Below are 15000 nucleotides of genomic sequence, written 5' to 3'. Positions count from 1 at the left end.
AGTTTACCAGACTGAGTTTACTAGACTGAGTTTACAAGACTGAGTTTACCAGACTGAGTTTACCAGACTGAGTTTACCAGACTGAGTTTACTAGACTGTGTTTACCAGACTGAGTTTACCAGACTGAGTTTACTAGACTGAGTTTACCAGACTGAGTTTACTAGACTGAGTTTACCAGACTGAGTTTACTAGACTGAGTTTAACAGACTGAGTTTACCAGACTGTGTTTACCAGACTGAGTTTACCAGACTGAGTTTACTAGACTGAGTTTACCAGACTGAGTTTACTAGACTGAGTTTAACAGACTGAGTTTACCAGACTGTGTTTACTAGACTGAGTTTACCAGACTGAGTTTACCAGACTGAGTTTACCAGACTGAGTTTACTAGACTGAGTTTACTAGACTGAGTTTACCAGACTGAGTTTACTAGACTGAGTTTACTAGACTGAGTTTACCAGACTGAGTTTACCAGACTGTTGGATGAACACTATTAGTGACTGATGGCTCATTGTACTGCAGGAGACACTCAAACATTCCTAACACGGATGCTGCCAGAGGTTATCATAGCCTCTAGTCTATTCTATTAATAACAGAGGAGGGAGGGAGGGAGGGAGGGTAGATGAGAGAGACAGAGGGAGAGGGGTTGAGTGTGAGAGACAGAGAAAGAGAAAGAGGGAGAGAGTGAGAGAGACTTGCCAAAGTGAAGGAATGTGTATATCTGTTCCAAAGGTGCTGTTTATGCAAGACCAGTGTGTGTGTGTGTGTGTGTGTGTGCGTGCGTGCGTGTGTGTGTGTGTGCGTGCGTGTTTGTGTGCGTGCGTGTGTGCGTGTGTGTGTGTGCGTGCGTGCGTGCGTGCGTGTGTGTGTCTGTGTGTGTGCTTGTGCGTGCGAGCCCATGCCTATGTCTCGATTCGTGTAAGTAGAAAAATTTTAACATTAAAACCCTCCACTGTGCTAGAAGTCTCACTCACACTCTTAACAGAGTGATTTTCCTTTGGCTGAGCAAGAGACCAAACCCTAACACACATACTTCCAGACCTCTATATCTAGCTCCGACCGTTAGGTCCTCACTTGTTCCCTGCTCTCTTCCCTTCTGCAGCCCCACCCTGCCACGGCCACACTCACACAACACACTGTTCAGTGGTGAATCAGACAGGCTTTCCCGCTTCAGCCAGGGATTCCCTTGCAGAACAGTTTTGAGGTTGTTTCCAAAGTTTAGACTGAAACGCCATGCGTGAGTTAGACAACATGTCACTCTCTCTCTCTCTCTCTCTCTCTCTCTCTCTCCGGGCTATGAAATACACACACACACACACACACACACACACACACACACACACACACACACACACACACACACACACACACACACACACACACACACACACACACACACACACACACACACACACACACACACACAGGATACAGGATCTCACAATCTCACACACAAAGGGCCGTCCCACCCTCCATTAGAATGCTAGTGTGTTATTGAATACAGAATCCATCTCAGTGTCACAAGACAAGACATGACAGATCCCCTCTCCCCCTCCGTTGTCTCCTTGTTTTAATCTTGTCATTTTCAGCCGACTATCCTGCGGGCTGATAAGAGTGGAAACTCACTCACACAGCCTCATGCTATAAAGCAGTGGGCACCAACCTTTTCTGAATCAAGATCACTTTCTCAGTCAAAATGCAAGCCGAGATCTACCACTCAGATTTTTAAACATGACTTCATGTTTAATATGCCTGGCCTGATACATTATCACAGCATATTGGATATATGCCTGGCCTGATACATTATCACAGCATATTGGATATATGCCTGGCCTGATACATTATCACAGCATATTGGATATATTCCTGGCCTGATACATTATCACAGCATATTGGATATATGCCTGGCCTGATACATTATCACAGCATATTGGATATATGCCTGGCCTGATACATTATCACAGCATATTGGATATATGCCTGGCCTGATACATTATCACAGCATATTGGATATATGCCTGGCCTGATACATTATCACAGCATATTGGATATATTCCTGGCCTGATACATTATCACAGCATATTGGATATATTTCTGACCTGATACATTATCACAGCATATTGGATATATTCCTGGCCTGATACATTATCACAGCATATTGGATATATTCCTGGCCTGATACATTATCACAGCATATTGGATATATTCCTGGCCTGATACATTATCACAGCATATTGGATATATTTCTGGCCTGATACATTATCACAACATATTGGATATATTCCTGGCCTGATACATTATCACAGCATATTGGATATATTCCTGGCCTGATAGATTATCACAGCATATTGGATATATGCCTGGCCTGATACATTATCACAGCATATTGGATATATTCCTGGCCTGATACATTATCACAGCATATTGGATATATTCCTGGCCTGATACATTATCACAGCATATTGGATATATTCCTGGCCTGATACATTATCACAGCATATTGGATATATGCCTGGCCTGATACATTATCACAGCATATTGGATATATTCCTGGCCTGATACATTATCACAGCATATTGGATATATTCCTGGCCTGATACATTATCACAGCATATTGGCTATATGCCTGGCTTGATACATTATCACAGCATATTGGATATATTCTTGGCCTGATACATTATCACAGTATATTAGCTATATGCCTGGCCTGATACATTATCACAGCATATTGGATATATTCTTGGCCTGATACATTATCACAGCATATTGGCTATATGCCTGGCCTGCCAATATTGTTATTCTCAGACCATATTATATTTCAAAATTTGACCTTTGATAACAAAATAGATAAATTGGTGTAGCGAGGCACAGCTGGGCATAAATTGAAATAATTTGCTTTTTTATTTGACTGGACTGATGGGACCTCTATCTGTAATGGTGCTTTCAAGACAACTCGGGATTCTGAAAAAACGAGGTCAAATCATGACATCATCTTCAGGTCGGAAAGTCAAAGCTCTAGAAAGATGTCCAAGTTTCCCACTTGAAATTCTGAGTTGGATGACTGTTCAAAGTTCTGAGTTGGATGACTGTTCAAAGCTATTTTCCCCATTCGGATCTCATTTATTCTGAGTTCCCAGTTGTGAAGTCGGATGTCTGAGATTAGGTTAAACAGATTTCAGGTAAGACAGAAGTCTGAGACGCACTGAAGTCGGAAGTCTGATATTTCCCAGTTTCTAGTTGTTTTGAACATGGCATTAGTCTCAGTGGAGGGAGGGAGGGAGCAGCAGCCTCTCACGGTCCCTGCTCTCTCCTTCCTTTCCTCCAGTGAGTCTGACCAGAGAGAGGGGACACCATCTTCCACCTGATGGCGAAACTCGAGTCACACCACATCTGCCTCATGCACAAATTGATGTTGTCCTATGACCAGAGAAATTGAAATATTCCTTGATATTAAAATAGACATGAGGAGCTGCTAATAATAATAAAAACGCCGGGCTATTGATTCACTTGGCTACTCCTTCATTGCAGCTGCAGCACCAGTGGAAGTAGAGAAAATCATGTTTTATGTTTTGTAGTAGTGTTGAATAAAAACAGTGCTGACAGTCCAGAATAAAAACCCACTCATAAAAACAGCAGCTCTTTGCTGTATTCTCTGAAAGTCTCTCTCTGGTCATTGTCTTAAAAGTTATAAAATCTTACATTGGCTAGTATCAAACTTTGCTGTGGCATTGGTCGTGGAAGCTGTAGTCACAGTGATTTGAGCTATCCGATTGGTCAGCACAGTAAGCACACTCGATTTAGCCACAGAACTCGGGTAGGCAAAGTTTGTCTTTTCATTAAATAATAAAAAATTGGACCACTTTTCCCAGCCGGTGCGCAGGGCTTCTGAATTAAGTGCACCTCCCGCCAACAGCACAACACGTAAAAAAAATAAGCGCAAGCCGTTATCATTGGCTTTTCTACAGAAATGTTTCATGATCGACTAGGAATGCCTTGAAGATCGACCCGGTTGGTGACCGCTGTTCTACAGTACCACACCCCACCCCCAACAATAACCTTTGACCCCTCAATACCCCTGTTAATCCCCCACGCCCATCCATTTTCTACTCTTGACGATGGCCACTTTGAAGTTGTCCCTCTTGGGCAGACACACACACACACACACACACACACACACACACACACACACACACACACACACACACACACACACACACACACACACACACACACACACACACACACACACACACACACACACACACACACACACACACACACACACGTCTCACCTGGAATATGAGCACTTTGAAGTTGTCCCTCTTGAGCAGGTGGGAGTGGTTTGCCTCCAGCTTCTTCACCTGTCCAGCCTGTCGCTCCATCCTGTCGCGCACCTGGAGACATACAGGGATCAGACAAACACTATACAATCAATCTATGGATCTGTCTTTCTGTCTCTTCCCACCCACCCACCCGTCCATCCCTAACTAACCCATCTTCCACTCACCTCCTTCATGGTGACGGACACCTTGCGGCTCTTGTCCAGCAGCTTGCTGACGGTGTTGGCGGTGTGTGTGTGGCTCTTGGACAGCTTGGTCATGTCTGCCTGGATCCCCATCACCGCTCCCTCCATCTCCACCTGACGCTCCTCCATCTTGTGCTGGTTCTCCTGCACCGTGTCCAGCATGTTGACCAGTTTGTCCAGGAGGGTCAGCACCGTGATGGCGTTAACCGGGCCCGTCCCTGGTGTCAGTGTTGGGCTTAGTGACCCCTCCTTGGTGGTGGTTCCCCCAGGAGCTCCAGATTCGGAGGCTGCGCTAAGAGCTCCTGTGCCCAGCTGGGAGAGGCTGTGACTGGGGGAGGGTTGGTCGGGGACCATCAGGTCCTGGCTCTCGTGGGTGCTGCTCACCATGCTGTTCCTCTCTGCTTGGACTGCGTCCTCACACATTGCTAACGTGGCTGGCTAATGTGCTAGCTAACACACACACCGTGGAATAAAGCTCTGCTCTCTCTCCTCAGCCTGTGTGGGAGTGGGAGTGTTTGTTCAGTCCCACGCTGTTTGCTTTGCTGTCGAGCTGGCTGAGGATTTTGTTGCACAGTTTGCTGAGTTTCTCCAACTTGTTGCTACGAAGCAAAACTTTCCTGCATTCACCTTCTGCCGTCCCCACCCCTTTTCCTTTCCTCAGTCAGTCAGTCAGCCTCTCTCTCTCTCTCTCTCTCTCTCTCTCTCTCTCTCTCTCTCTCCTTCTCTCTCTCTCCCTCTCTCTCTCTCTCTCTCTCTCTCTCTCTCCCTCTCTCTCTCTCTTGCTCTCTCTCTCTCTCTCTCTCTCTGTCTCTCCCTCGTTTTTCTGAGTCAGAAGAGCAGCAGTGTTTTTGCCCCAGAGCTTAAAATCTCTCCCACACCCAAAGGGGAGGAGCCTTTCACCACGGCAACTAGACCTGCCCAGCACAATTATGTTTGTTACTCATGACTCTCTCTTCAGTAAAACACATTCAGTTTCTCTGTGCAGTGAAGCTTCTCTCTCTCTCTCTCTCTCTTTCTCTCTCTCTCTTTCTCTCCTCTCTCTCTCTTACACACTCTCTCTCTTTCTCTCTCTCTCTTTCTCTCCTCTCCTCTCTCTCTCTCTCTTTCTCTCACTCTCTCTCTCTCTCTTTCTCTCTCTCTCTTTCTCTCCTCTCTCTCTTTTTCTCTCACACACTCTCTCTCTTTCTCCTCACTCTCTCTCTCTCTCTCTCTCTCTCTCTGAGAAGGGGTAGTAGGGGCAGAAAGGGGGCGGTTCCACCCTGGCACAGATGACTTCACTGTTCCAACATGGCCCTACACAAACACAGAGAGAAAGAGAAGAGGGAGAGAGGTGTGTGTGTTTCCTGAAGTGAGTCTTTCTCTCTGAGTGTGTTTATGTCTTATGTTCAGTTCAGAACGCCTCAAAGCACAAAAAACTGAAAGATCCCAAAGGGAAAGTGTAGAATATCTCTCTCAGTGGTACTGTATTAGAACCATGTATTGTTCCACACGTTTCAGATGGAAAAACAACAGAAGAGTAGACAGAAAGCAGAGAGGGAGTTCTCTGTCGCATGTGGGATGACATGACAACTGTGACATACTGTAAGAGAGACAGGACACACACGCACGCACACACACACACACACACACACACACACACACACACACACACACACACACAAACACACACACACAGTCCGGTCGCCTGAGGGAAAGGAAGGGAGAGGTGACATCATGGAGGTTTCATATAACAATACAGTCATTGGGACACCAGAGTCATTAGGCGGTGTGTGTGTGTGTGTATGTGTGTGTGTGTGTATGTGTGTTGTGTGTGTACACTATGGAAACATGGCCTGATGAGAACGGAAGAGACCCTATCCTCTAACCTCGCCCTACACATACACACACAAAGAAACACGCACGCTGATTCACGGCACAAACAATGTAACACACACACACACTGATTCACAGCACAAACAATGTAACACACACACACACTGATTCACAGCACAAACAATGTAACACACACACACACACACACTGATTCACGGCACAAACAATATAACACACACACACACACACACACACACACACACACACACACACACTGATTCACGGCACAATGTAACACACACACACACACACACACACTGATTCACGGCACAAGCAATATAACACACACACACACACACACACACACACACACACACACTGATTCACTGTAACGATCGTCGTCGGGTGATGAGGAAGCGGACCAAAGCGCAGCTGGGAGCGAACACATGTTTATTCTTTACACTGAAATAAACACGTACACAAAACCAAGACAAGGCCGATACGTTAACTTGCTCAAAACACAAAGAGGCAACACCCCACAAACAGCGTGGGGGTGTCACAAAAAGAGCCGTGTTGAATAGACCAAACTGCAGCGGGAATATGGATGCTCATGTTTTAATTCAAAAAAGGAGTAACGCATCCACTGGAAAACAATATACACGACAGGAACAGTTTTGCAGGCACACAACACGCAGTGCAAAAACAACTACCCACGAAAACCAAACAAACACACACCTACTTATGGGACTCCCAATCAGAGGCAACTAGAAACACCTGCCTCCAATTGAGAGTCCAGCACCCAAAACTACACATAGAAAAACAAACCTAGAACATATACCAAACTAATACACCCCACTACACCACACACAAAACCCCATAATACAAAACAAATATACCTCTGCCACGTCCTGACCAAATATAATAGAAATAATACCTAAATATTGGTCAGGACGTGACAGGGGGAAAGAGGAACTTAAATGTGATCCCAATCAGAGACAACTAGCGACAGCTGTCTCTGATTGGGAATCGACAGAACCCAACATAGAAATAAACCCCATAGAGCTAACACAAGGCTATAACGCAAACATAGAAAATAAACCCAGGAAAAATACCCAACATGACACACCCTGACCCAAAATACCCGAGTTCACCTGGTCAGGGCGTGACAGTACCCCCCCCCCCAACGGTGCGTACTCCTGGCGCACAAAACTTAAGTCTATCAGGGGGGGGGACCCGGGTGGGCGCCTCACCCTCGGTGGAGGCTCTGGCCCCGGGCGTGTTCTTTCCCCCGCCTCCACCTTAGCCCTACCCCTCTGGCCCGGACTGGACCACTGTGGAGCGGCATGCTCAGGCTCCGGAGCGGAGCCGTCGACCGGAACAGGATTGGGCACCGGTGGACCGGACACGGGTCGTGCCGGACTGGGAACACGCACCACTGGCTTGGTGCGGGCAGCAGGAACGGGCCGGGCCGAACTGGGGACACGCACCACTGACTTGGTGCGGGGAACAGGAACGGGCCGGACAGGACTGTGGACACGCACCGTGGGCTTGGTGCGGGGAGCAGGGACGGGCCGGGCCGGACTGGGAACACGCACCACTGGCTTGGTGCGGGGATCAGGGACGGGCCGGGCCGGACTGGGGACACGCACCACTAACCTGGTGCGGGGAGCAGGGACGGGCCGGGCCGGACTGGGAACACGCACCACTGGCTTGGTGCGGGGAGCAGGAACGGGCCGGGCCGGACTGGGGACACGCACCACTGACTTGGTGCGGGGAGCAGGGACGGGCCGGACAGGACTGGGGACACGCACCACTGACCTGGTGCGGGGAGCAGGGATGGGCCGGGCCGGACTGGGAACACGCACCACTAACTTGGTGCGGGGAGCAGGGACGGGCCGGGCCGGACTGGGGACACGCACCACTGACTTGGTGCGGGGAGCAGGGACGGGCCGGGCCGGACTGGGAACACGCACCACTGGCTTGGTGCGGGGAGCAGGGACGGGCCGGGCCGGACTGGGGACACGCACCACTGACTTGGTGCGGGGAGCAGGGCCGGGCCGGACTGGGAACACGCACCACTGGCTTGGTGCGGGGAGCAGGGACGGGCCGGGCCGGACTGGGGACACGTACCACTGACTTGGTGCGGGGAGCAGGGACGGGCCGGACAGGACTGGGGACACGCACCACTGACTTGGTGCGGGGAGCAGGGACGGGCCGGACAGGACTGTGGACACGCACCGTGGGCTTGGTGCGGGGAACAGGAACGGGCCAGACAGGACTGTGAACACGCACTGGTGAACTGAAGCGTGGAGCCGGTTTAGCCACTCGTCCTGGCTGGATGCCCATCCTAGCACGGCATGTGCTGGGCATGTCCACCGGACGCACCGGGCTGTGCGGGCGCACTGGTGACACAGCGCGCAACTCCGCATCCCATGGCTCCTCCTCCAGATCTTCCCTCAGCAGGTCCTCAATCAACCGCCTCATCTCCGTCTCCTCCTCCGCCTTCATCCCCCACGAGAGCAGTGGTCTGGGCTCTTCCTCTGCCCTTCCGGACCACCCCATTAGCCCCCCCCAAAAAAATTATTGGGGGTGTCTTCCGGGCCTCCTCGACCGCCGCCTGCGACTCCGTCCACCGGCTGGCATTACCTCCTCGACCTGGGAATCCTTCCGCCAGGGTCCTTTCCCCGACATGATCTCCTCCCAGGTCCAGAACTCCTTCCCCTCGCGAGCCCATCTCTCGCGCTCCTTATCCTCCCGCTGCTTGGTCCTGGTTTGGTGGGGTGTTCTGTAACACACACACACTGATTCACAGCACAAACAATATAACACACACACACACACACACACACACACACACACACACACTGATTCACGGCACAAACAATGTAACACACACACACACACACTGATTCACGGCACAAACAATATAACACACACACACACACACACTGATTCACGGCACAAACAATGTAACACACACACTGATTCATGGCACAAGCAATATAATACACACACACACACACACACACACACACACACACACACACACACACACACACACACACACACACACACACACACACACTGATTCACGGCACAAACAATGTAACACACACACACACACACTGATTCAAGGCACAAACAATGTAACACACACACACTGATTCACGGCACAAACAATGGAGGAGGGGAGGAAGAGAGGAGGGAAGCAGGGAATGGAGGAGGAAGAGAGGAGGGAAGGAGGGGAGGAGGGAAGCAGGGAATGGAGGAGGAAGAGAGGAGGGAAGGAGGGGAGGAGGGAAGCAGGGAAGGAGGGGAGGAAGAGAGGAGAGAAGGAGGGGAGGAAGATAAAGTTCAGATCAACAAGAACATCTGTGCTGAGCCTCGAGGCTGCTGGGAGAAGAGGACAACATTATAACTGGCATGGAGGAGAAGGAGAGGGGAGGGGGGAGGAGGAGAGGGGAGGGAGGAGAGGAGAGGACAACATTATAACTGACATGGAGGAGAAGGAGAGGGGAGGGGGGAGGAGGAGAGGGGAGGGAGGAGAGGACAACATTATAACTGACATGGAGGAGAGGGGAGGGGAGGGAGGAGAGGAGAGGACAACATTATAACTGACATGGAGGAGAAGGAGAGGGGAGGGGGAGAGGAGAGGACAACATTATAACACATGGAGGAGAGGAGAGGGGAGGGAGGAGAGGAGAGGACAACATTATAACTGACATGGAGGAGAAGGAGAGGGGAGGGGGGAGAGGAGAGGACAACATTATAACACATGGAGGAGAGGAGAGGGGAGGGAGGAGAGGAGAGGACAACATTATAACTGACATGGAGGAGAAGGAGAGGGGAGGGGGGAGAGGAGAGGACAACATTATAACTGACATGGAGGAGAAGGAGAGGGGAGGGAGGAGAGGAGAGGACAACATTATAACTGACATGGAGGAGAAGGAGAGGGGAGGGGGGAGAGGAGAGGACAACATTATAACTGACATGGAGGAGAAGGAGAGGGGAGGGGGGAGAGGAGAGGACAACATTATAACTGACATGGAGGAGAAGGAGAGGGGAGGGGGGAGAGGAGAGGACAACATTATAACTGACATGGAGGAGAGGAGAGGGGAGGGGGGAGAGGAGAGGACAACATTATAACTGACATGGAGGAGAAGGAGAGGGGAGGGGGGAGAGGAGAGGACAACATTATAACTGACATGGAGGAGAAGGAGAGGGGAGGGGGGAGAGGAGAGGACAACATTATAACATTATAACTGACATGGAGGAGGAGGAGAGGGGAGGGGGGAGAGGAGAGGACAACATTATAACTGACATGGAGGAGAGGGGAGGGAGGAGAGGAGAGGTGAAGGAAGGAGGGCAGTAAGAAGGGTGTAGGATCTATGGAATGATGTATGGAAAGGAATGGTAGGAATAACAAGGTGAGGGGTGAGGATGGGTGAGGTGGAGGGAGCAGAGGAGAGCGGATGGGTGGGTGGATTACAGAAAACAGGCTGCGGAGTGAACTAGGAAGTTGCTTGCTCCAATGTCAGGAACACAGATGTGTGTGTGTGTGTGTGTGTGTGTGTGTGTGTGTGTGTGTGTGTGTGTGTGTGTGTGTGTGTGTGTGTGGTGTGTGTGTGTGTGTGTGTGTGTGTGTGTGTGTGTCTCAGGAATGCCAGGAATTCCCAACAGGACCCTCCTAGGACTATCACTGCAGTTCCCACCCTCAACTGTAATAGTATTTTACACACACACACACACACACACACACACACACACACACACACACACACACACACACACACACACACACACACACACACACACACACACACACACACACACAGCAAACATGAACACACAGAAGAACATGCAAACACACACTTTGAAGCCTAAGTGTTGTTGTTCAATAGTTTACTCCAATTAGGGGAAGGGTGGTAGGGTTAGTGGAAAAGATTAAAGGAAACTATATATATATATATATATATATATATATATATATATATATATATATATATATATATATATATATATATATATATGCATATATTTTATATCTGTGTATGTATATGTATGTATATATATATATTTACAAACAAATATATTGGGGATTGTTGGTGTGGGGGTGCTGTGATGGTGACACTGTCTGTGATTTATTTAGAATTCAAGTCACACTTCACCAGCATGGCTACCACAGCATTCTGCAGCGATACGCCATCCCATCTGCTTAGCGCTTAGTGGGTCTATCATTTGTTTTTGAACAGGACAATGACCCAACACACCTCCAGGCTGTGTAAGGGCTATTTGACCAAGAAGGAGAGTGATGGAGTGCTGCATCAGATGACCTGGCCTCCACAATCACCCAACCTCAATCAAATTGAGATGGTTCGGGATGAGTTGGACCACAGAGTGAAGGAAAAGCAGCCGCTCAAGTGCTCAGCATATGTGGGAACTCCTTCAAGACTGTTGGAAAAGCATTCCAGGTGAAGCTGGTTGAGAGAATGCCAAGAGTGGGCAAAGCTGTCATCAATGTAAAGGGTGTTTACTTTGAAGAATCTCAAATATAAAATATATTTTGATTTGTTTAACACTTTTTTGGTTACTACATGATTCCATATGTATTATTTTGATTTCTTCACTATTATTCTACAATGTAGAAAATAGTAAAAATAAAGAAAAACCCTGGAATGAGTAGGTGTGTCTAAACATTACATTACATTACATTTAAGTCATTTAGCAGACGCTCTTATCCAGAGCGACTTACAAATTGGTGTATTCACTTTATGATATCCAGTGGAACAACCACTTTACAATAGTGCATCTAAATCTTTTAAGGGGGGGGGGGGGGGGTAGAAGGATTACTTTATCCTATCCTAGGTATTCCTTAAAGAGGTGGGGTTTCAGGTGTCTCCGGAAGGTGGTGATTGACTCCACTGTCCTGGCGTCGTGAGGGAGCTTGTTCCACCATTGGGGTGCCAGAGCAGCGAACAGTTTTGACTGGGCTGAGCGGGAACTGTGCTTCCGCAGCGGTAGGGAGGCGAGCAGGCCAGAGGAGGATGAACGCAGTGCCCTTGTTTGGGTGTAGGGCCTGATCAGAGCCTGAAGGTACGGAGGTGCCGTTCCCCTCACAGCTCCGTAGGCAAGCACCATGGTCTTGTAGCGGATGCGAGCTTCAACTGGAAGCCAGTGGAGAGAGCGGAGGAGCGGGGTGACGTGAGAGAACTTGGGAAGGTTGAACACCAGACGGGCTGCGGCGTTCTGGATGAGTTGTAGGGGTTTAATGGCACAGGCAGGGAGCCCAGCCAACAGCGAGTTGCAGTAATCCAGACGGGAGATGACAAGTGCCTGGATTAGGACCTGCGCCGCTTCCTGTGTGAGGCAGGGTCGTACTCTGCGAATGTTGTAGAGCATGAACCTACAGGATCGGGTCACCGCCTTGATGTTAGTGGAGAACAACAGGGTGTTGTCCAGGGTCACGCCAAGGTTCTTAGCACTCTGGGAGGAGGACACAATGGAGTTGTCAACCGTGATGGCGAGATCATGGAACGGGCAGTCCTTCCCCGGGAGGAAGAGCACCTCCGTCTTGCCGAGGTTCAGCTTGAGCTGGTGATCCGTCATCCACACTGATATGTCTGCCAGACCTGCAGAGATGCGATTCGCCACCTGGTTATCAGAAGGGTGAAAGGTTTGACTGGTAATGTATATATATATAGGAAATTTAGCAGGCTAACTCCTTGATCCTGCTTTGTTTCATACATGCATTTCGCTACACCCACAACAACATCTGCTAAACACTTGTATGTGACCAATAAAATTGTATAATCTGAAGAAACAGACCCATTGGTTTAGACCAGAGGAAAATACTACCATCTAGTGGTCAGATTGAGGCAGTGCACACCACACCACACCAACACCTGACACATTAACACACACACACACACACACACACACACACACACACACACACACACACACACACACACACACACACACACACACACACACACACACACACACACACACACACACACACACACACACACACACACACACACACACACACACACACACACAACCTCTCCCTCAAATTCCTGAAGTGGACGAAAGAGCAGTGGAGTTAGACAGTCTGCTGTTGAGTGCACATACACACATACACACATACATACACCGGACACACACCTCTGATGTTGTGTGACAGCTCTCTGGTGTTCTAGCAGCATCTGTGCTGACGGCTGGCGTGGCAGCATTGATTTCTGGGTAATGGCTGAGGAGCACTCTAGACATCGACCGCTCCGCTCCTCAAAACTGCCAGACAGTGGACACACAACACCTCTCTCCATCTGCCCCTTATACACACACACACACACACACACACACACACACACACACACACACACACACACACACACACACACACACACACACACACACACACACACACACACACACACACACACACAAACACACACCACAAACACACGCACACACACAAACCACAAACCACACCCACACACACACACACACGAACCACACACACATACCACACACACATAAAACACACACACACGAACGGTGGTATAAATGATTTATTCACACGATTGAAAAAGGGTAACATCATCATCATCATCATCATCATCGTTCCACGTTGAAGTCCATCCGAGCCTATAGATATTACATTACAATACTAACAGTCAAATAGTCCCATGGTGTTTCCTCCTCACAGTTTGTCTTCAGTGAGTCCTCAGATCATTATCAATCCTAAACCTCTCCAGCTTTCATAGTCAAATAGTGTCCTGCGTCTGCAAAGAGGTCTGGACCATTTTGGCACGTTGAGACACTTAGTAGGTTTGGAAGAGTATGGGTCGGATTAGATGAGTGAACAGAGGGGGTTTGTGGGTAGTGGTAAGTGTGTGGCAAGCAGAGTGTGCTGTCTGTGTCATATGTGTTAGATGAGGCTTGTAGCAGTGCGGCGCGTGCTGTCTGTGTTGTCTGTGTGCATGTACAGTTGATGTCGGAAGTTGACATACACCTTAGCCAACGACATTTAAACTATGTTTTTCACAATTCCTGCCATTTTATCCTAGTAAAAATTCCCTGTCTTAGGTCAGTTAGGATCACCACTTTATTTTAAGAATGTGAAATGGCAGAATAATAGTAGAGAGAATTATTTATTTCAGTTTTTATTTCTTTCATCACATTCCCAGTGGGTCAGAAGTTTACATACACTCAATTAGTATTTGGTAGCATTACCTTTAAATTGTTTAACTTGGGTCAAACGTTTTGGGTAGCCTTCCACAACCTTCCCACAATAAGTTGGGTGAATTTTGTGGAGTGGTTGAAAAATGAGTTTTAATGACTCCAACCTGAGTGTATGTAAACTTCTGACTTCAACTGTATGTGTTTGTGTGTGTGTGTGTGTGTGTGTGTGTGTGTGTGTGTATACAGTATGTGTATACAGTTGAAGTGGGAAGTTTACATACACTTAGGTTGGAGTCATTAAAACTCGTTTTTCAACCACTCCACAAATTTCTTGTTAACAAACTATAGTTTTGGCAAGTCGGTTAGGACATCTACTTTGTGCATGACAAGTAATTTTTCCAACAATTGTTTACAGAAAGATTATTTCACTTATAATTCACTGTATCACAATTCCAGTGGGTCAGAAGTTTACATACACC

At 48.4% G+C, this 15000-nt stretch overlaps 2 protein-coding genes across 2 annotated transcripts in view; both read right to left on the bottom strand.

The window, feature by feature from the left end:
- The window catches only part of LOC106593800 (caveolae-associated protein 2), a 16851-nt gene extending 11443 nt beyond the window's left edge, over nt 1-5408 (bottom strand). Inside the window, exons 1-2 of the mRNA XM_045698079.2 lie at nt 4505-5408; nt 4290-4391 (exon numbers count right to left, since the gene is read on the bottom strand). Coding sequence (XP_045554035.1) covers nt 4290-4391; nt 4505-4945 — 543 coding nt within the window. The 5' untranslated portion in view covers nt 4946-5408. The remainder of the gene's footprint in view (nt 1-4289; nt 4392-4504) is intronic.
- Nucleotides 5409-13893: 8485 nt separating this feature from the next.
- Nucleotides 13894-15000, bottom strand: part of LOC106594560 (tomoregulin-2) — an 11006-nt gene continuing 9899 nt past the window's right edge. Inside the window, exon 8 of the mRNA XM_045698078.2 lies at nt 13894-15000. This exon is cut by the window's right edge and continues 1125 nt beyond it. The gene's annotated coding sequence lies outside the window, so the exon portion shown is untranslated.

Source organism: Salmo salar, chromosome 16, assembly GCF_965601325.2.
Source record: "Salmo salar chromosome 16, fSalSal1, whole genome shotgun sequence".
NCBI classification, from domain to species: Eukaryota; Metazoa; Chordata; class Actinopteri; order Salmoniformes; family Salmonidae; genus Salmo; species Salmo salar.
This window is presented reverse-complemented; position numbering and strand designations above follow the sequence as displayed.